The sequence below is a fragment of the Eptatretus burgeri genome, chromosome 17 (genome assembly GCF_056783735.1).
Source record: "Eptatretus burgeri isolate ZD-2024b chromosome 17, Ebu_testis_v1, whole genome shotgun sequence".
Taxonomy (NCBI): domain Eukaryota; kingdom Metazoa; phylum Chordata; class Myxini; order Myxiniformes; family Myxinidae; genus Eptatretus; species Eptatretus burgeri.
The window spans coordinates 19,911,589-19,932,113 of record NC_140977.1 but is presented as its reverse complement, the minus strand read 5'-3'; the positions used below and the strand labels follow the sequence as shown (position 1 = coordinate 19,932,113).

At 43.3% G+C, this 20,525-nt stretch overlaps 2 protein-coding genes across 4 annotated transcripts in view; both read right to left on the bottom strand.

The window, feature by feature from the left end:
* Window positions 1–20,525, bottom strand: part of LOC147009487 (zinc finger BED domain-containing protein 5-like) — a 125,481-nt gene that overhangs the window by 12,676 nt on the left and 92,280 nt on the right. The window contains exons 4-5 of one of the 3 annotated variants that reach the window (XM_085861771.1): window positions 16,535–16,708; window positions 12,574–14,455 (exon numbers count right to left, since the gene is read on the bottom strand). In XM_085861771.1, the coding sequence (XP_085717897.1) occupies window positions 12,579–14,455; window positions 16,535–16,708 (2,051 nt within the window). In that variant the 3' untranslated portion in view covers window positions 12,574–12,578. Of the gene's footprint in view, window positions 1–11,839; window positions 14,456–16,534; window positions 16,709–20,525 lie in introns of those variants that run through there. The other 2 variants (XM_085861770.1, XM_085861769.1) reach the window with 2 other exon arrangements.
* On the bottom strand, window positions 14,757–16,534 carry LOC147009488 (uncharacterized). The gene has a single exon (XM_085862188.1). It carries the CDS (start codon window positions 16,464–16,466, stop codon window positions 15,510–15,512), a length of 957 nt encoding a protein of 318 aa, XP_085718314.1. The 5' UTR covers window positions 16,467–16,534; the 3' UTR covers window positions 14,757–15,509.

Genomic DNA, 20,525 nt, shown 5'->3' with positions numbered 1-20,525 from the left:
GATTCAGCGACGGAGAGATTCTCAACCCACTCCGGCCGTCTCTGGGATCTATAACGCCGGCGGGCTCAGCACAGGCCACGGGTCACGCGCCTTCAATCGCGATACCAACGTAATCCTTGTACCTTGCCAGTTGGGGAAATAGAAACCCTGGTTACAGACTGGTTTTGTCAGATGCTGAGCGTTTTATGCCGATCTGTAACCATTTTGGTTTTATATGCCAATCAAACGGATCGTTCCTCGACGCGACACAAATTAATCCATAGCGGCAACTTCATACGAATTAACCAGATTTATTGGGGAACATCGGGGATCACAACACAAGCAAAATTCACGACAATGTTTTTATTAACAATCCTCAACCCGTTCTTAACTCGGGAACCATGGAATACAGGTTCCGAGGGGGTCACTACCGAGATATGCCTTAAACAACGTGCAGACAAGGACAGACAGACAGACAGCATGCATGCAAGACAAGACAGAGTACTTGGTGATGTCTCATGGACGAGAGGATAGTGTCAAAAGCACGAATGTCGCTCGCAACAGGCGGATGTCCACGGATTCGAAGTCCCAGCTCGAACGCGCCGCGTGGCAAGATGGTGGCGCCGTACTCTTCCTACTCGTACTCCGTACTCGTACTCTTCTTCCTAATTTTCCGAATACGCTGGCATACGTCGAATACGTTATGGGTAAGTTTTGTATACGTTAAGAGCACGCTGAAGCACGCTGGCATACATCGTAGTACGCCGAGTACGTCGACAAATTTTCAGCATGTTGAAAATTTTACGACGTATCCAGCGTATGACACACGTTCTGCATACACTGGCATAAGTTGTAGGCACGTTACGCGATCGTTGACACACGTCGACACACGTTACTTGTAAGTTACTCATAAGTCGAAACATGTCGAGGTAATGTTTAGCATACCCGAAACTTAATTTTTAACCTATGAGTATCGTGCTTTGAACCTATGTGTAACGTATCTCCAACGCACATTGACATATGTAGACGTATTTGATTGATGTTTTCCGGACGACCACAGAACTTACTGAACGTGTTTCTAACTTACAGCTACCGTATAATGGCGTATTGGCAGCGTTTAGGGGAATTGGTGTATAAAAATGGGCTTCACAGGAGGAACCCGTCAGTGTTCCAGACTCCATGTTTGTTCTTTGTTTTTTTTTTAAAGTTTTTCTACGCTGAACTATTATTGTTTTTTTTTCCAGTTTTTGGCTTATTCATAACGAGTTGGACAAATGCATAACGTAATATGGAATAGGCAAAGCCTAGAAGCGAACGTAGAATTCTTCTTACATTCCCTTCTTAAATATATCAAATTAAAGTATTTTTGCGATGAAAAAATTAATATTACCTCAACATTCCCTTCACAACAACAACTACACCGCCTAGAACAGGATCTCATCTGAAAAAAAAACCAAATCCTCAACATTACCTTCACAACGACAACTACACCGCCGAGAACAGGATCTCATCTAAAAAAATTAATATTACCTCAACATTACCTTCACAACAACAACTACACCGCTGAGAACAGGATCTCATCTAAAAAAATTAATAATATCTCAACATTATACCTCAACATTACCTTCACAACAATAACTACACCTCCTGGAACAGGATCTCATCTAAAAAAATTAATATTACCTCAACATTACCTTCACAACAACAACCACACCGCCAAGAACAGGATCTCATCTGAAAAAATAAATACTAGAAGCGAATGTAGTATTCTTCTTTACATTCGCTTCTGACTTTACCTATAACTTGTTCACAACTGTATACGCAATTTCCGGTTACTTCGGCCTGGATTCGGGATCAGCGATCAAATAATGTAAATCACGATGAAAAATTATTTTTTGATGATGCGGGAGATATCTTTATTAAAATCAGTGTAGGAAATATACACCATGTCTGATATTATTTGGGTCTTTCACGTCTCCGACGATGCCTTTATCTCCCGGCATGCATCATTCCCCATGACAAAAACCGGAAACAAAAAAAAAAACAGAAACAAAAAAAAAACAGAAACAAAAAAAAAACCAGAAGCCAAAAGCGTCATAGGAAACAACACGGATTCACAATTGGCAGGGTATTGTGTTGTTTCCTATTCTCTCATGTGCACACGTTAAGTAATATTCACAAGATAGAAATAAAACCCAATCGTGTTTATACACCGCACAGCATTTAAAAACAACCGGAAGCAAAAGGTCATAGCTCACGACACGGATTCCAAATAGCCAGGGGTATTGTGTTGTTGTTGTTGTTGTTGTTGTTGTTTCCTATTCTCTCATGTGCACGCGTTAAGTATGAAGCTCACTGCGTTCGCTATTAGTGACATACACAGAACGTTTCGATAACTTATAGATAACCTGTACCAATGAATGCTTAACATGTGTGGACGTGTGTCAACGATCGCGTAATGTGCCTACAACTTATGCCAGCGTATGCGGAATGTTTGAGTCATACGCTGAATACGTCGGAAAATTTCAAGCATGGGAAATTTGTCTAAAAACTCGGCGTACTACGATGTATGCCAGCGTACTACGATGTATGCCAGCGTACTACGACGTATGCCAGCGTATAACGACGTATGCCAGCATGCTCTTTACGTATACAAAACTTACCCATACGTATTCGACGTGTGCCAGCGTTTTCCATTCGTCAGCATACGCTAGCTAAATCGTCAAGGTGTGACAGGGCCTTTAGATTGGTGACCCGACACACTAGGATAGGGACATGCCAATCTTACTGTGACACTTTGGTTTTTGGAGTAAAGTGCTTCCCATGTTGTGGGTTAGAGTAAATGGGAGATGTGCTGTACGTTAGACAGGCCATTGCCGTGGGCTTCCCCAGATGGAGGCTCGGGAGAGCCTCGGGAGAAAGGTGGGGATAGTGTTACGGAAATGGCCCTTATTGGACTACTAAATATAGGATTAGCTCAGATCCCCCATGAAATGCATGTATAGTTAGGTTGTTTGGTAAAATGGACGTTGTATGTGTGTCGGGAGGTGTAAGAGGCTGTATTATTGTTGAGCGGTGGTGATGGAATGAGAGGTCCCTCTTCTTCTTCCCCATCACGGACGATAGGCCCCGCCCAGTCAGCTGAGAGGGTGTGGCCAAAAAGAGGAAGTGACGCGAAGGGGAGGAGTTTGTCGGCTTCGCCGAGAAAGGCGGGCTCGTGTGTTGAAGGAGCGAACGAAAAAGCGTGTGGTGAAAATGTGAGCGCCGTGGTGGAGCCGATCGGCTGTACACGGGACAGCTGTGTCTGTTTTTCGTGAGAAACGAGCCGAAAGAAAGGCAGGGAAGGCAACAGAGAGGCGACGAGTGTCGAGTCACGATCTGCTGGATGAGTAGGGGCTTCAAAGCGAGCGAACGTAAGAGAGGCTGCCTGCACGTCAAATCGGCGACCAACTCTAAGGAAAGAAAAGGTGATTCGACAGAGAGAAAGAAACTGAGAGGACGGAGTTGGGAAGTCGGGCTTCGAGGCGGGAAGGCAGGAGAGGAGACGCCGGAGCCTCGAACGGTCCCTGCTCACACCAACGGCTCGACACGTTTGCCGATCCGCTTGCCAGAGCCCGGCACCTCGATGTGGGCCTTGTCTGGTGAACAGGCCAGGCCTGGATTTGTATGCTGGACCTTGAGAGAGATCAGCTGAGGCCCATCGTCGACATTGTGCGGGGCCGGAACGCGCTGAGGAGGGCGTGCGCACGCGGTTCTCTAAAGGTTCTCGAGGTCTAAAGGGTATAAAAGGTCGAGAGGGTGAAGGGATATAAAGGCGTTTAAAGTTTTGAAAGGGTCTTAAAGATAAAAGGGGTCGAAAGAGTCTTTGGGTCTTAAGGGGTCTTCAGGGTCTCAAGGGTATTTAGATTCTAAAAGGATCTTGGGGAATCTTAAGGGTCTTTAGGGATCTTGGCAATCTTTCTGGTTTTGGGGGTCTTAAGGGTCTTTAAGAACTGAAGTGGTCTTTCAGGTTTTTTGGGGTTTTAAAGGTCTTTGAGATCCTTTGGGGTCTCAAGGGTCTTGGGAGTGTTAAAGGGTTTTCAAAGGTCTAAGGGGTCTCAGCAGTCTGGAAGTCGAAAGGTACATTCCAATAGTATGTAATTAATCAACACACATGGAGTCAGGATATAAACTGACGTTCAAACACAGGGGCAATACCCCTGAGTCTTCACCTGGTAGCGGCTGGATAAGATAACCAGGGAACCACTAGGAGGCATGGATGACCGACAAATATATATTTGGGGGGAAACCCTACCCCAGGTCGATCCCCTTCGACCCCAAATTTTTAAATGGTGTCAACAATCTTTGATGCATCAGGGGCAATGAAGGTGGTTGTCAAGTTTCATCGGAAGTGTGTGTGTGTGTGTGTGTGTGTGTGTGTGTGTGTGTGTGTGTGTGTGTGTGTGTGTGTGTGTGTGTGTGTGTGTGTGTGTGTGTGTGTGTGTGTGTGTGTGTGTGTGTGTGTGTGTGTGTGTGTGTGTGTGTAGTTTCTGAGAAGAAAGTAAATACCTCTTCTGGGGGGCAACCCCCACTAACACCACCTTCGACTCTGATTTATCCAATGACATGAACAAACTTTAGTACATCACGGGTAATGAAGGTTGTGGTCAAGTTTCATCGGAATTGCATGTGTAGTTTCTGAGAAGAAAGTAAGTACCACTTTAGGGGGAGCAACCCCCCTCCCCAATAAACTCCCTCCGTAGACCCCCTCAGACCCCGAATTTAAAAAAAAACATGTCATGAATAAACTTTAGTACATCACGGGTGATTAAGATTGTGGTCGTTTCATTAGAATTACAGATATAGTTTCTGAGAAGACAGCAAATACCTATTTTGGGGGGCAACCCCCGTAGACCCCTGAGGGTCCAACTTTGTTTTTTAATGCTATGAACAAACTTTGGTGCATAAACGGTGATGAACGTTGTGATAAAGTTTCATTAAAATTGCATGTGTAGTTTCAGAGAAGAAGTTGCAAGTATTTGTGGATGGAAGGACAGACCACAACACGCCATCCCACAAGCTACTCGGAACTATGTTCGAGGTGAGCTATAAAGTACATAATTAATAGACATGTAGTCACACGGCTTCAAGGATGGCTTGATGAATGGATGGCTTCACGGACGGACTGTATTTTTCGTTTTTACATTTATAAATAGAAGATAGATAAGCCCTGTTGGGCCACTGAATTAATACACCAGGGGGTTGACTCAGCCTGTCATCCTTCTGAGGTCGGCGAAATGAGTACCAGTGCACTGGGCTGGTGTATACCCTGGTTAAAATAGGTGTACCATATCCCTGTGTCGTAAGAGGCGACCAGGGTTGCGTCAGGAAGGGCATCTGGCATAAAACATGTGCCAAATCACGATGCGGATCATACGGATGATCCGCTGTGGCGACCCCCAATGGGAGCAGCCGAAAGAAGAAGAAGAAGAAGAAGAAGAAGAAGAAGAAGAAGAAGAAGAAGAAGAAGAAGAAGAAGAAGAAGAAGAAGATAGAAGATAGATGGGTACCAAAAGGAAACTGATATTAAATTGGCTTTCAGAGGTTAACTGACTAAATCCAGAAGCACTGCTCACTTACACTCATTTATTCCTCTCTTTTCCCACCTGTGGAACTACCTTCCACACTCTCTTCGATCTCAATCTTCCCTCCAGGTCTTCAAGACAGCTGTTCACCACCATCTCAGGTTATATTGTTACGAATCTGGAAGCCATCTGCACACAGACAGTCAGCAGTCCCCGCAGTTCAGTTATTTTGTTAAGTATATGTGTATAGTTAGAATCCATCCACGATGTCTCAAGGGAATTTCATGTGTGCGCTGCGAGTTTATTTTTTTAGTTAGGTTTTCATCAACTACAATAACAACAGTGGACCGTTGCCTCGCTCCACTGTCGCCATTACGCACGTGGCCTTAGATGAGGAGGTAGGCGGAGCTACAATCGCCTCAGCTATGACTCCGCCCCAGAAAGCTGGTAATTGCCCCGCCTACTGTGGCCCTGTCCAATGAGGGACGGCCAGCGAATCGCACGATGCAACCGTCCAATCAGGAAGCGAGTGGCGAGAAAAAAAAAAATCGCTCCCACCTCAAGAGAGCCAGAGTGATCGGCGCGTTCTGTCTGGCGGTCTGGGTCTGCCACGCCTGGTGTCGCCCGATCAGGGAAATCTTTGTCGGGCTTCATCGCCGTTCGCCTCGTCCGCCTTCGTGCTGGCTGGCGTCCGTCACTCGTTCCCTCATCCCTGGTGCTTGGTGCTGCGTTAGGCGGTGGGTTCGAGTCCCGCCACCGGACAACCTCGACCAGACCGCACGAGGCGGACAGGTGCAAGCGTAGGCTCTTGCCCTCAGTTTGCCTTGCCTCTGAGCTGAAAGGCCAAAATAAAGACCCGACGGGGTCCATTTCTTTTGTGTGTGTGTGTGTGTGTGTGTGTGTGTGTGTGTGTGTGTGTGTGTGTGTGTGTGTGTGTGTGTGTGTGTGTGTGTGTGTGTGTGTGTGTGTGTGTGTGTGTGTGTGTGTGTGTGTGTGTGTGTGTGTGTGTGTGTGTGTGTGTGTGGCCAAAACTGCACTTTTCATCAATTAAAATGAGTGCATGACTTTTTGGGGAAACTCAAGGTAGAATTAAATGGTAAATTTCAGATATATGTGCACACAGAATAATTTAATTTGAAACGAATTAAATCATGAAACTATCACAGAATATGGTTATATGAGCTGATTGAGAAGAACAGCACACAAGTGTTTTTACTGCTCGCCCGAGATGGGCTCTTCAACTCGTAGGGGAAATGTCCAAAGGGTTGCACATCCTCAACGCTCTCTGCCCAAGGTGATAAAAAGCCAGTGTAATTTCTCATGAACGTTTTTAGATTGCATGAAGGATTTTCTATAAATTGTGCAATTGTACGAGCGGTCATCATTTTTACTTCTCATCTGTGTTTTCAGGCAGAATGATTGAGTGAAAGATTTTCCGCAAATTGTGCATCCGTGTGGACATTCTCTCGTGTGCAATGAGCTTGCCTTATTTGATGAAGGATTTCCCACAATTTTTGCATTTGTATAGACATTCTCTATATTTGTAATCTCATTGTTCTCCATTGTGAATTTTATGTGCGTTTTCAGGTTGGATGACCAATTAAAAGATTTTCTACAAATTGTGCGTTTGTATGGTCTCACGTCAGAGATTATGTTGTTACCCAGCTCACGTGACTCAAAAACGCAGGATGAAGCAATCGGTTCACGTCTCACATGATATTGTTATACATGGAGTGGTTTGTGACTTCCAAACCGAGAGTAAGCCAACATGAAGATGATTTCCGGTTAGAAAAATTAGGACTTCCGGTTCCGGTTCTTGAGCTAAAGTGGTGTTCTTTGTGGTCTCTGCCGACTTCCTCAAAGATAAGTTTTCCCGTTAATTTTTTGTCACGTTTTTACTGTTAATTTGTTATCTCCGTGTTTACTGTGTGTTTCTAGTTCGGTTTGGTTTTTAAACTCGTGCCAATTTGTGAGAATTTGTTGGATTTTTTACATTGGGTTCCTTGAGGCCTACCCTTCAGCTTATCCTCGTCTGTGTGCATGATCATGTTTATTGCATTTTCTCCTTATTACCTTCAGCTTTTCATTTTCACCACAACCCCTTTACGACTCTTTCAATTCCTCCCAAGTATATGCTCTGTTTTATGTCTTAAAATCTTTCAAAAATATGTTTTTTTCCCCTTCTCACCTTACGTACACCTCCCGTAACCACGTGACTTCCGCTTCCTCTTACTCCTTGCTGATGATCCACTTTTCCATTCCCACTTTGATCGTGAAGGTAATCACAATACACCTTCACAACCTTTTCTTCAACCTCTTCCTTTACCCTACCTCTCTCTGAACTAACTTTTACAAATATGGTGTTATAAAATGTTTAAACTTATTCTTTCTCCTGTGTGGTTTTTCTCGATTCTCTCATAATACACTACTCTTCTTCTTCTTCTTATTCAAAAAAGGCTGAGTTCAATTCGACCTTTCATAGATCCCGTGTCTAAAAAGTCCAACTGTTACCGCCTTTCCCTTCTACTATTCTCTTAACTCACCTTTATTCCACTCCCAGCCTAACATATTAAAACATCTCTGACTTAAAAAAAAATTTAATCCCATTTTGCAATGCATGTATGTGCACAAACTGTGGTGTTCAAACATCTTTGAGTTCCATTCCAACTCAACAGATATCTCACTCTCTCAATCACTACACTCCTCAACATCTCAAACATGCTCTTTCTTTCCTCTCATCACACCTGCCACTCTTCCTACCCCCTCAAATCTTATTCCTCCCCCCACCGGCTCCCATATTCACCATACCACGAAACAGTCTCATCTTTCCCCTCTCCACACCTCTCACTCATCCCACATGACCATGTCTGCTCTAATCGTCTCCCCTCCCTCTCAAAGCTTCCCTGTCACCCCTCCCTCTCAAATCAGCCACCTCCTCCCTCTTAAAAGCAAACATCACTGTCTTCCCCTCCAACACCCTCCCCTCACCTTTATCAAAAGCTACCCCCACACCTGTCTCCCTCAATTCTCCCCCTCACCCTTCCACCTCATTTCTCCCCCTCACCCTTCCCCTTAAAATCTCCCTCTCACTCCCCCTTCTCAAAGTTGCCCCCCCTCACATCCACAAAGCTGTCTCCTTCCCCCACTATCTCCCTTCCCACTCATTCCTCCACCTCCTCCAATCTTCTACTTCCCTCTGCCCCCCCTCTCTTATTGCTCTACACTGTGCCTCATCTCATCACCAACTATCCTTTTGTCATTCTCCTCCTCCGGCGCTCTCCCATAGCTCTTCTGCCATATCCTGTACATTGTCAGCACCTCTCAATACCTCCCCCTCTCATCTCTCTTACCCTCCCCCTCCACTCCCCTCTCCTCCACACAAAGCCTCTTCCCTCCCTCTTCCTTTCACGTTCTGGACCTCAAACGTCTGAGGCCTTCGCTCTCACCTGACTGATCTCTCTATTCAGGTTGCCATTCACAGACTAGACAGAATCTGCTTAACAGAAACTTTCCTACTAAAAGACATCTCTGACTCCTGAGTATCTCTCCCTAGTTATTCCCTCCTCCGGTATGATAGACCTGAGCCTTGTCCTGGTGGTGGAGTTCCTCTCTTTATCAAACATTCTATTCCCCACTCTACATGCACTGCCCTCACTCCATCACACCCCCAGGAATGGCTACAGCTTCCCCTCCGCTCCTACCTCTTCTTTATATGTGTGTTGTACCATCCACCACTCAGTGATGACTCCATTTACATCTCGCTCACCGACAACATGGACCAACTTCTATCCACTCATCCCAACTCTCTCTTCCTCATATGTGGTGATCTCAATTGTAATAATGCCAGTTGGCTGGGTGTGGGTACCTCTCTCACCTGCCATGGCAATTCAGCAAAGGACTTCTGCGACTCATTGGAACTGACACAATCTGTCAACCTCCCGAACCAGATCTCAGTCAATGGTACTCCATCTCTTCTGGATTTGGTTTGACCAATTTCCCTGCAAATGTCGGCTGTTCTTATTCACCTCCAATCGGTTCATCTGACCATATGTTTGTAAAAGTGGACATCTCTCTGGCCATTCTCAGAGAAACACCTCAACGCCGACGAGTCTAACATTCGCATTCAGGTGGACTGGCAGGGACTTCAAGCAGCCATCAAACCTCTAGACCGTACTCCCATTTCTACTCTTTCTGATATCAACTCATCCTGGGAATTTTTTCAAAGAAACTTGCTCTCTCTCTCTCATGCACAGATTTATTCCAAATCGTCTTCAGTTGCCATACCCTTCTTGCTGCCCATGGTAAACTGAAGCTTGCGCGGTTGGTAGTTGCCCTGAAACACCTTGCCTTCGCCTCATGGAAGGCTCATCCAACTGAAGACAATCTCATTCCTGTCACAAAGCTCGGAAAAAGTGTGCGTCTAATCTCAGGAGAGCCAGGAAACATCTTTTTAATCCCAAGTCTGAACTCTCACACCTGTCTCCACCCTCCAAATTCTGTTCACATCTGGTCGACTGTTTCTGGTGTATGTACCCCCTCCATCCCCTCCCTTACCTCAAATGGCTGCACAGTTGACACTGCCCCTGAAAAAAACTCCGTGTTTGCTTGAAAATCTTGTATTCCAAACCCGTTGCTTTCGGTACCCACCATACCCAGTCAGACCCAGCTGTTCCTGGACACTGTGTCCCTTTCTCCCGACAAGGTGGAGAGTTTGCTGTCAAACATCGACTCTGATTCTGCAACCGCACCAGACGGCATCAGCCCACGTGTCGTTAAAACTTGCTCTGCTGCTCTTGCTCACCCTCTCTCTCATTTGTTCAAGTTCATCTGCCATGTTCTTGAAAATCAGCAAACATTACTGCTCTACATAAAAAGGTGCAAAAACAGATCCCTGCAACTTGATCAATCACCCTACTCCCAAACATCAGCAAGGTTATGGAATCCATCATCGCTTCTGACATTAAATCATTCCTCTTCTCCAAGGGCTTGATTTCCGATCATAAATTTGGATTCAGACCAGGTCACTCTACCCTGGATATGCTGCTTCTGCTTTCCCAATAATGGATGGAGGTCCTCAATGTCAAACATGAGATCAGAGCCAACTCCCTTGACATATCACGTGCTTTCAATACGGTCTCGCACCCCGCCCTGCTCACCAAACTCTCTTCCTATGGTATCCAAGGGCATCTCCACTCATGGCTCACAGACTTCCTCTCCTGTCGCAGTCAACATGTGGCCATTAATGTAATTTTCTCATCCCCTATTCTTTTCCAGGCTGGAGTTCCTCAAGGCAGTGTTCTGGCCTCAGAGCTTTTTCTCATTTTCATCAATGATCTCTCCGATTCTGGAAAATCCTCTTTATCTCTTTGCTGATGACTCCACCCTCTGCCATGCCATCCGTCATCCCTCAGATCAGCAAGGAACAGCCTCTTCACTCTCTGCAGACCTGGATAAAATCACAAGTTGGTGAAATACTTGGAACATGTCTTTCAATCCTGGCAAATGTCACACTCTCACTATGTCTTTCCAAAAGGACCATCTGGAAAACCCACCCATCTTATTTCTCAACAATCCTCTTGAAGAAGTTCTGTCTCTCAAGCTTTTTGGTGTCACTATCTGCCATGGTCTTTCCTGGGAAAGCCACATTTATAAGCTGGCCTCAAAAGCCAGTTGCCGACTGGGAATCCTCCATTGTACAAAGTCCTTCCTTGGCACTACTGAGCTCCGAACCACATACAAAGCTTTCACCCACAGCTTCACACCTTGCTCGACTTCCAGCTGTGGAATCCAAGGCTTTTAGAATAATCAGTATCTCCCATGATTAAGCTCCGTCTTTGAGTAGGCCGGTGGACTTTCTGTCTTCGACCGACTTCTCTCTGGCCTTGCCCCCCACCTCCTCTTTTCTCTGTCTGTCTGACGTTCCCCCAATATCTCTGCAGGGCACTCAAGGTCCGCCAGTAACCCCCTTTTTGTAAAACTGCCAAAATACAGAATTACTACTCACCTTCATGCTTTCATTGCTCTTTTTCCCCACCTCTGGAACAAAGTCCCACACTCTCTTCACTCCCACTATTCCGTACAGCAGTGGTTCTCAACCTTTTAGAGCCGCGACCCCCCAAAAAATTTAAGTTGGGGTTCGCGACCCCCCTCCCGACTCACACTTGAAACACACTGCAGTGACGTCACGGAGCACATAAAAAAATCCACAGTGCCTGGAGCACATTGGTCAACGCCTAGGTACTGCCAGCTGTTAAAACTAAACAGAACTAAACTAAACTAAACTGGCATCACAAATTAATTATTTACACTCTGACATATAACACAGTAAAAACAGCCAGCCACATTCATAAAAAAGGCTTCTGTAATTGCAAAGAGCGGAATGTAGCCTATTTATGCACGGGACACAGACTGGAAGATTGAGCGACCCTCTGCTGCAGACAGAGGTTACTATCACACGACAGCTACCAGACGTACACAAACCTTGCATTAACTGACTAAAAATAGACAAAAAACAAAACAAAAACTAAATCAATTTGGCTTTAAGTACAGTTTTAAATTTTATTCAAGATCCGACAGCACAACTCATTTTGAAGGAGGCAACAGGACTGCTTTACAAGCTGATGGCAATAGGCTATTATCATTCATTCTCATATAGCTGGGCCTGCAAAACAGCTTTAAGCACAGTGCAAATACCTTTCAGTGTCCCTCCAAGCTTATTATTCTCAGTTCATTCACAGTTCTTTTAACAGTTATGCCTGTTGTAGGCTTGTAGCCTATTATCATTCATCTCATTTTGCATTTTCCACTTTATAACAACGATTCTCAATGGGTTTTCAGTTTCATTTTTTTCAGATTGAACACAATAATTCAGATAATCCTGACTCACAATAATTGAACACAATAATTCAGATAATACTGACTCAAAATAATTGAACACAATAATTCAGATAATAGTGACTCACAATAATATTTTTTTAACAGTTACATCTGTAAAGGCACAGGCTTGTATTGTCAGATAGTATTCACTTACTCATTTTAGTGGGATGGCTGGGCCTGTTTCTTTGAACAAAGCAGCTGTATTCTTGGTTTTAAGCTGGAGACTGCAACACGAAGATCATCCTCAACTCTAATGAGCCGTGATCTGTATTTGTTCTTGATAAATGTCAGTGAGGAAAAGGTCTTCTCACAAAGGTATGTAGATCCAAATGGAATAAGTATATCAATTGCAGCCTTTGATAGTCCTGGGTATTCTGCGGCCACTGACAGCCAGAATTCCTCGAGTGTGGATGAGGCAAAAGCGGTCTTTAATGTGCGGTCAGAGGAGAGGTCCAAGAACGCATCCTCAAGCTCCGATGACAGGTGTCGGGAAGATGAGGTAATGAAAGGCTGGCGTATCCAGTCGTTTCTATCTGGGGTGTCGTCTTTTGGGAAGTACCTATTGAAGTGGCCAAGCAGGCTTCTGAGGTGAGTAGCAATAAGTCCTTTTATTGTTTGGATGCTTATGTCAAATTTGTCCATGAAGTCCTCGAGCTCGGGGAACATTTCCACACTGCCTTCTTCGACTTGCGCTGCCCACCGCTCAAGCATCTTAGTAAATGCTCTAACCTTGTCAGAAAGCGTGAGGACATTGGTGTTTGGGCCTTGGAGAGACAAGTTTAGACTGTTCAGTTTATCAAATATGCCTGCCAGATATGCAAGGCCAGTAACCCATGTGGGGTCGGTCAGGTGGTCAGCGAGGGGGGAGCTGCAATCTGAGAGGAAAATGCGAACCTCCTCACGCAGTTCAAACAGTCTGGTTAAAACTTTCCCCCGTGATAGCCATCTGACCTCTGTGTGAAATAGTAGAGATTCATGTTCCGATCCCATTTCCTGGCAGAGTGTGGCAAACAGTCTGGTATTCACCAGACGGGATTTGATGAAGTTCACCACTTTAATTGCTGTTTGGAGAACATTGCGGAGTTGTGGCTTGAGGTTCTTGCTGGCAAGGGCCTCTCTATGAATAATGCAATGAGTGAATTTGACATGCGGCGCCACTTCCAAAACTTTAGCTTTCAGTCCCCTTCTTGTCCCCTGCGTGGCACCAGCTCCATCTGTACACACACAGATGCAATTTTCCCAACTTAGCCCCTCCTCGCGCATTTTACTGTTCAGCTTGTTAAAAATGTCACGACCAGTGCAAGTTCCTTCAAGTGTTGAGCAAAACAACATATCCTCGTACATTTTCCCCTCGTAGCTGTATCTTGCAAAAACAAGTAACTGTGTATCACTGGAAACATCCGTTGTTTCGTCAATTTGGAGGGAAAATCTTCCACTTTTCTTCACTCGGTCAATGAGCTGCTCTTTAATGTCGTTGGCCATTTCACCAATGCGCCTCGCCATTGTGTCATTAGACAGTGGAATAGTCTCAAGTGTGCTAGCTATTTTTTCACCGTGCATAGCTCTGGTCATTGCAATCACTGCTGGGTGGATCAGGCTCTCTGCAATAGTATGGGGCTTTTTGGATTGAGCAACCAGGTATGCCACTTCATATGAAGCCAACAGGGCTTTGACAGGGATTGTAGAGTGCTCATGTACAGTTAGTACGTGACTCGTCCTTTGGCTCTGTAGTTCTCCCTCCTTACGACGAAAAAAATCTAATGGTTTGTCAATGTAGGATGGGTGTTTGGTTTGTAAATGTCTCTTCAATTTCACTGGTTTCAAGCTTTCGTGAGCAAGCACTTTTGAACACAGAACACACTGTGGATATTCCACTTCATTTTTGGCGAGGCATGTGAATCCGTACTGCAGAAAGTGAGTCTGATATTTCCGACGCTTGTTGGAGGCCAAATCTGCCGTCGGCGCCTTACGTTTTTCAGCTGAACTTGTAACAGTTGGCCCACCTTCACATGTGTCGTCTTGGTCCGCATCTTGAGCTGGCAGACGTTTTTTGACAAGCCACCGATCCATATTCAGCCACCTTGCAGTAGTTAGCTCGCGCTAACATTGACTTTCAGCACCCGTCTCTCTCTCTCTCTCTCTCTCTCTCTCTCTCTCTCTCTCTCTCTCTCTCTCTCTGTCTCTCTCTCTCTCTCTCTCTCTCTCTCTCTCTCTCTCTCTCTCTCTCTCTCTCTCTCTCTCACACACACACTAATTTCACTTGCTGCTCAAATCTGCTTCATAATGAGTACATTATAACATTGGTATGGGAGATTTAATAGAAAAATCATTTTCAAAAAATATTTATGAATTTCTTTATTATATATTTGTTTGTTTATTTGTTTTGACACCCTTCCGACTCTCCCCCGAAAACAATCTCGCGACCCCCAGGTTGAGAACCATTGCCCTACAGGTCTTCAAAACAGCTGGTCACCACTATCTCATATGTTCCCCCATCCAAAACCATGATATTTTCTACCCCCATTAATCCACCCCAACACACCTCCTTCAAATACCCTGCTTTCCTTCCTGAAAATCCATGTAGTGTCCATATTGTTTACCCCATGTACCCCACCCCATCCCTCTCCCTTCCACAGATCTCATAATATCTTTGTTCCCTGCTGTTGTTTTGCTTCTGTCTCCTACCCCTCTCATCTCCTTCTCCCTTTGATATATGTTCTGCATGTTAGCTCTTATATGAGCCTCACCATAGTATGCAAAAAAAAAAGATGAAAAAAAAAAAAAGAGAATATCCATACAAATGAAAAAATTGTGGAAAAACCTCATTCCTCATTTTCATTGATCATTTTTTTTCCACAGATTTTGCATGCTTGTGAACATTCTTCATGTTTGCAATATTCTTTCTCGCTACTGTGAATTATTATATGTTTTTAGTTGGATGACTGAATAAAAAGCTTTTCACACTGTAAATTTTTATGGGCATTCTCTCGGTGGTTGTTATCTCCATTTGCATGTTTCTCCATTGTGTATTCTCATGTGCGTTTTTCTCCATTGTGTATTTTAATGTGCGTTTTTCTCCCTTGTGTATTCTCATGTGCATTTTTTTCCATTGTGTATTCTCATGTGAGTTTTAAGGTTGGATGACTGACTACAAGATTTTCCACAAATTGAGCATTTGTATGGGCGTTCACCATTGTGAATTCTCATGTGTATTTTTAGGGTGGATGGATGAATGAAATATTTTCCACAAATTGTGCATTTGTATGGGCATTCACCATTGTGAATCCGCACGTGCATTTTGAGGTTGGATGATCGATTAAAAGATTTCACACAAATTGTGCATTTGTATGGGCAGTCACCATTGTGAATTCTCATATGTGTTTTAAGGGTGGATGAATGACTGAAGGATTTTCCACAACTTGTGCATTTATATGGTCGTTCTCCATTGTGAATTCTCATGTGTGTTTTAAGGACGAATGATCGATTAAAAGATTTTCCACAATTTGTGCATTTATATGGGCGTTCTCCATTGTGAAGTCTCATATGTGTTTTAAGGGTGGATGAATGACTGAAGGGTTTTTCACAAGTTGTGCATTTGTATGGGCGTTCACCATTGTGAATTATCAGGTGTGTTTTTAGGCTGGATGAGCGATTAAACGATTTTCCACAAGCTGTGCATTTGTATGGACGTTCACCATTGTGAATTCTCATGTGTGTTTTAAGGTTGGATAACCGATTAAAAGATTTTTCACAACTTGTGCATTTGTATGGGCGTTCACCATTGTGAATTCTCATGTGTGATTTTAGGTGAGATGACTGATAGAAAGATTTCCCACAAACTATGCATTTGCACAGACGTTCACAATTGTGACTTCTCATGTGTGTTTTAAGGGTGGATGACCGAATAAAAGATTTTTCACAGACTGTGCATTTATACGGTCGTTCTCCACTGTGAATTATCATGTGTGTTTTAAGGGTGCATGACCGATTAAAAGATTTTCCACAATTTGTGCATTTATACGGTCGTTCCCCATTGTGAATTCTCATGTGTATTTTGAATTGGAATTGCCATACAAACGATTTTCCACAATTTGTGCATGTGTATGAACGTTCACCTTTCTTTCCTTTGTGAGCCTTGTGAAAATTATTCTCTGCAAACATTTCCTCATTCGGTTTGTCTTCTTTGTCAAAAGTCCTCTTGTTTGTTTCAGTTGGTGAATCCTGTGAGTGTTTGTCTGCATCACTCATCAATGTAGGTGCAGTCTCACTTGTAGATTCAGTGGATTCTCCTGTAAATACAACGTCACATTACCTGTGATAAAAAAAATCAGATATGTTCAATAATCGTGACATCATTCTGACAAATGTACCCAAGTCTAACATGTAAATTTGTATTTGTTCAACAGCAGAAAAGTAAAAAATTATTCTTTTTATAAATAAAAAGTATTGTTTAAATGTTTGGGTTTTTCCAATGATATTCATACTTGAGGATAAATTCAACTGATTTTCTGTGGTCATATGTTTATTATTCTAAATTAACAGCTTTTATAAATGGGCATCAAAAAAACAGCTTAGGGAAACGAGAAGTGCACTCGATAGAGCACATTCCTCTGCCAGACTGAACAGTTTGTTTTGTTGCCCCTGAAAGGCAGGACATGAATCCGGACCTTAACGAAAATCTAATTGGCTTGTTCTTGTCCGCTAGCTAACTCATCCATTAAGTTTTGTCATAACTTATTCACAACTTTTTGAAATATGTGATTATATTGTTTTTGAAACCTATATTTGGATCCCTATCTTGATCTTCACCAATATCTCATTAATTTATCCTTGTCACAGATCCAACCTGTCCACCAACATTTGTCCTAATCCATCCATAGCTTTTTGAGATATCCTTTTGAGATTACATTATGGATAGTGCATAGAGGCTTGGAGGCTACGCCAATCCATGCACCACATACTATCCCGCCAATCCTTTCTGAAAGGCCCGCGTGGTATGGCAATACACAGTGCCCAAGTTTTTCTAGCTCCTTCCGTTCTGTCCTTTTTGGTTTTTCCAATGAGGAGAGTATACCCTTGTTGTACCCATGTTTGAGCAGGACTCCTCTAACTAATCTGATTTCTTTAATTTCTTCAGCTTTGGAAGATGACACCGTCCATGCCCGAGCTGCTAAGGTCCGTGCTACACTGTGTTTGTGGGAGATTGGATTCCAGGAGTTAAAATCCAGTAATCTGCTGGTGTCGGTTGGTTTCCTGTAAACCAAAGTCTTTGGGGAGCCGTCAGGCTTACGGTGAACCTCCACATCCAAAATGCCAATTTGTTTTATTTTCAATTTCCATTGTGAAGTTAATGCTGGGGAATACCCTGCCAAGTTGTCCCAGTAGGTGGTCTACCATGTTTGTACGCACAATGACGAAGGTGTCATTTACATATCTGTTCCAGTACCCTGGAAGTCAATTCTCATGAGACTCCATCACCAGGTTAGCTACAACAGCAGAGACCGGTGAACCCATAACTGTGCCAAATATTTGTCGGCAGTGTGCAATTGTGCCAAATATTTCTCGGTAGTGTGCAATCAAATTAGCGGAGTCGATCTCGTTTTTACTTTTGGTTGGAAGCACCTTCTTCTTTTAAAAAAAAAAGTGTAATCCCAACCGCCCCAATATTATACAATACCAGATGACCCGTGAACCCGTGTGGTTGCCGTTGTGACAGCAGTTGATAAACAAGCTCGAATGAGCTAAGATCCTCGTCCTCTTAATGATTACGTCATAAAAACGAATATGACGTCATTGTGATGTATCAGGTTTGCGATAAATTATCTGTGCTAATGCCGGGCTTGATTCCCGCAAACAAAATTCAAACAGCTTGCCGAGTTTCGGAGATAATGGTATAGGCGATTTCCATAAGCGGCGATATTATGACGTTAACTTTTTTCTAGGAAGAATTTCCAAAATTGGAGATGGTTACTGCCTGTGCGTGGGCTTTCTGCATATACTGTACATGGTAAGTTTCACGAAGATCCGATGAAAACTCTGGGTTGTGAAACAAAAAGTCAAAAAATAGGAATGACGTCATAAAAATTGATATGACGTCATAGTGATGTATCATATGTGCGGTAATTCATCTCTGCTAATGCCCTGTTCGATTCCCACAAACGGAATTCAAAAACCTTGCCAAGTTTGAGAATTTTTTTGGCGATTTCCATTTGCAGAGATATTTTGACGCCATAACTCTTTTCTAGGGGGAATTTTCAAAATCGGAGATGGTTCCTCTCTGCGCAGGGTATTTTTACATATATATGCCAAGTTTCAGGAAGTTTCGATGAAAACTGTGGGCTGTGAAACAAATGAAACAAAAAACAAAAAATGTCAAAGAATAGGAATGTCATAAAAATTGATATGACATCATAGTGATGTATCATATGTGCGGTAATTCATCTCTGCTAATGCCCTGTTCGATTCCCGCAAACAGAATTCAAAAAGCTTGCCTAGTTTCAGAGATAATTTTTTAGGCGATTTCCATTAGCGGAGATATTTTGACGTCATAACTTTTTTTATAGGAGGAATTTTCAAAATCGGGGATCGTTACTGTCTGCGCAGGGTATTTTTACATATTTATGCCAAGTTTCAGGAAGTTTCGATGAAAACTGTAGGCTGTGAAACAAAAAAGTCCACAAGAACAACAACGTGAGTAAGACTTAGAGATCCTCCACGAGGATCTAAAAATCATAAAAAAAAAACAGAAAAAGTTAAAAAGATAGCTCCAGCGAACTATACTGCTGAGGTTGTTTGCATTGTGACTGAATCGGGATTGTTTTTTAAATAATTTTTTCATTGCCCGATTTTAACGAAACTTGATACAGCACACCGCAGGAGAATGGTGAGTAAGGAGGCCCTAAAATTTTTGCGCTGTCGTGTACCGTTTTGGCTGTATTTCGGGAACATACATACATACATTCAAGATGAGAGTTTTAGTAATATATAGATAGAAGATAGATATACATATACATATATATATATATGTATGTATATATATCCACATACATATACATATATATATATATATACCTATACATACATATATACTGTATAACCCTAACCCTAACCCTTAGAGGAACGAACAGGTCTTTGCTCTTTCTGAGTTGATGCTCTCTTTGAGAACCCGTCCGTCCCTCAGCGATGCTTGGACTGTTCCGAAGCCCGATCACCTCAGACCGTTCGGTGCTGGTTGGCGAGCTCTCTCCGGCTCGCACACGAACACGCAGCTCCGCGCGGCACAGCAGGCTTGGCCGTGCCCCCAGCATGCGTCTCCTCCACTCTCCTCAGCTTCTCAGTAGGGTGAATATACTGATTCTGGCTCACTTTTCCCCATGTAAATTGAATGGGGGATTTTCAGCGAGTCATATTTTTTTCCCTAAAAATAAACTCCCTTTTTATCCCAAGGTATATTTATTTGTCTCCTCTTTTAACCTAGGGACACTTTTTTAATTAAATAAGCATGTTGTGTGTGGGGAAGGGTGAGGGGTGGGATGAGGGGGGGGTGGAGTTTGTGTGGGCAGCGGTTTGTGTGGGCAGGGGTTTGTGTGGGCAGGGGTTTGTGTGTGCGGGGTTTGTGGGGACGTGGGGACGTGGGGACGTTGGGTTTGTGTGGGCAGGGTTTATGTGGGAGGGGCTTGTGTGGGTGGAGTCAAAAAGGGGCAGAGTCAAAAAAATCAATTTCTCTTTGTCTTTTGTAATTCCTGTGAATAAAATGAACCTAAAATCTCTTCCCCTTCTAAATCATATATCTTATAAGTCCAAGGAACCGTATCAATTACATCAACAATTTTAAAAAGTTCGTTCGTCCATCGTTTAGTATAACCCTTTTCAAAATGAGATTTCCATCTATATATTCTTACATCACCAACTTTGAACTGAGGTTTTCTGACATTAATCTCTTTTTCATATTTTAATTTTGTGAATGTTTCTGATGGTTTCATATTCGTTGACGTGTGAATCGTGTCATTATACTTATTCACAATATCCTGAATAAAAGATGACCATTGTTGTGAACCGAGTTGTGTGAATTTTTTATATAGTCTCTCTTTTAAGGTACGATTAAAA

Bases quoted from the DNA above. Each gene is read 5' to 3' on its own strand.
- LOC147009488 (XM_085862188.1), bottom strand. From the start codon at position 16,466: ATGAGAATTCACAATGGGGAACGACCGTATAAATGCACAAATTGTGGA.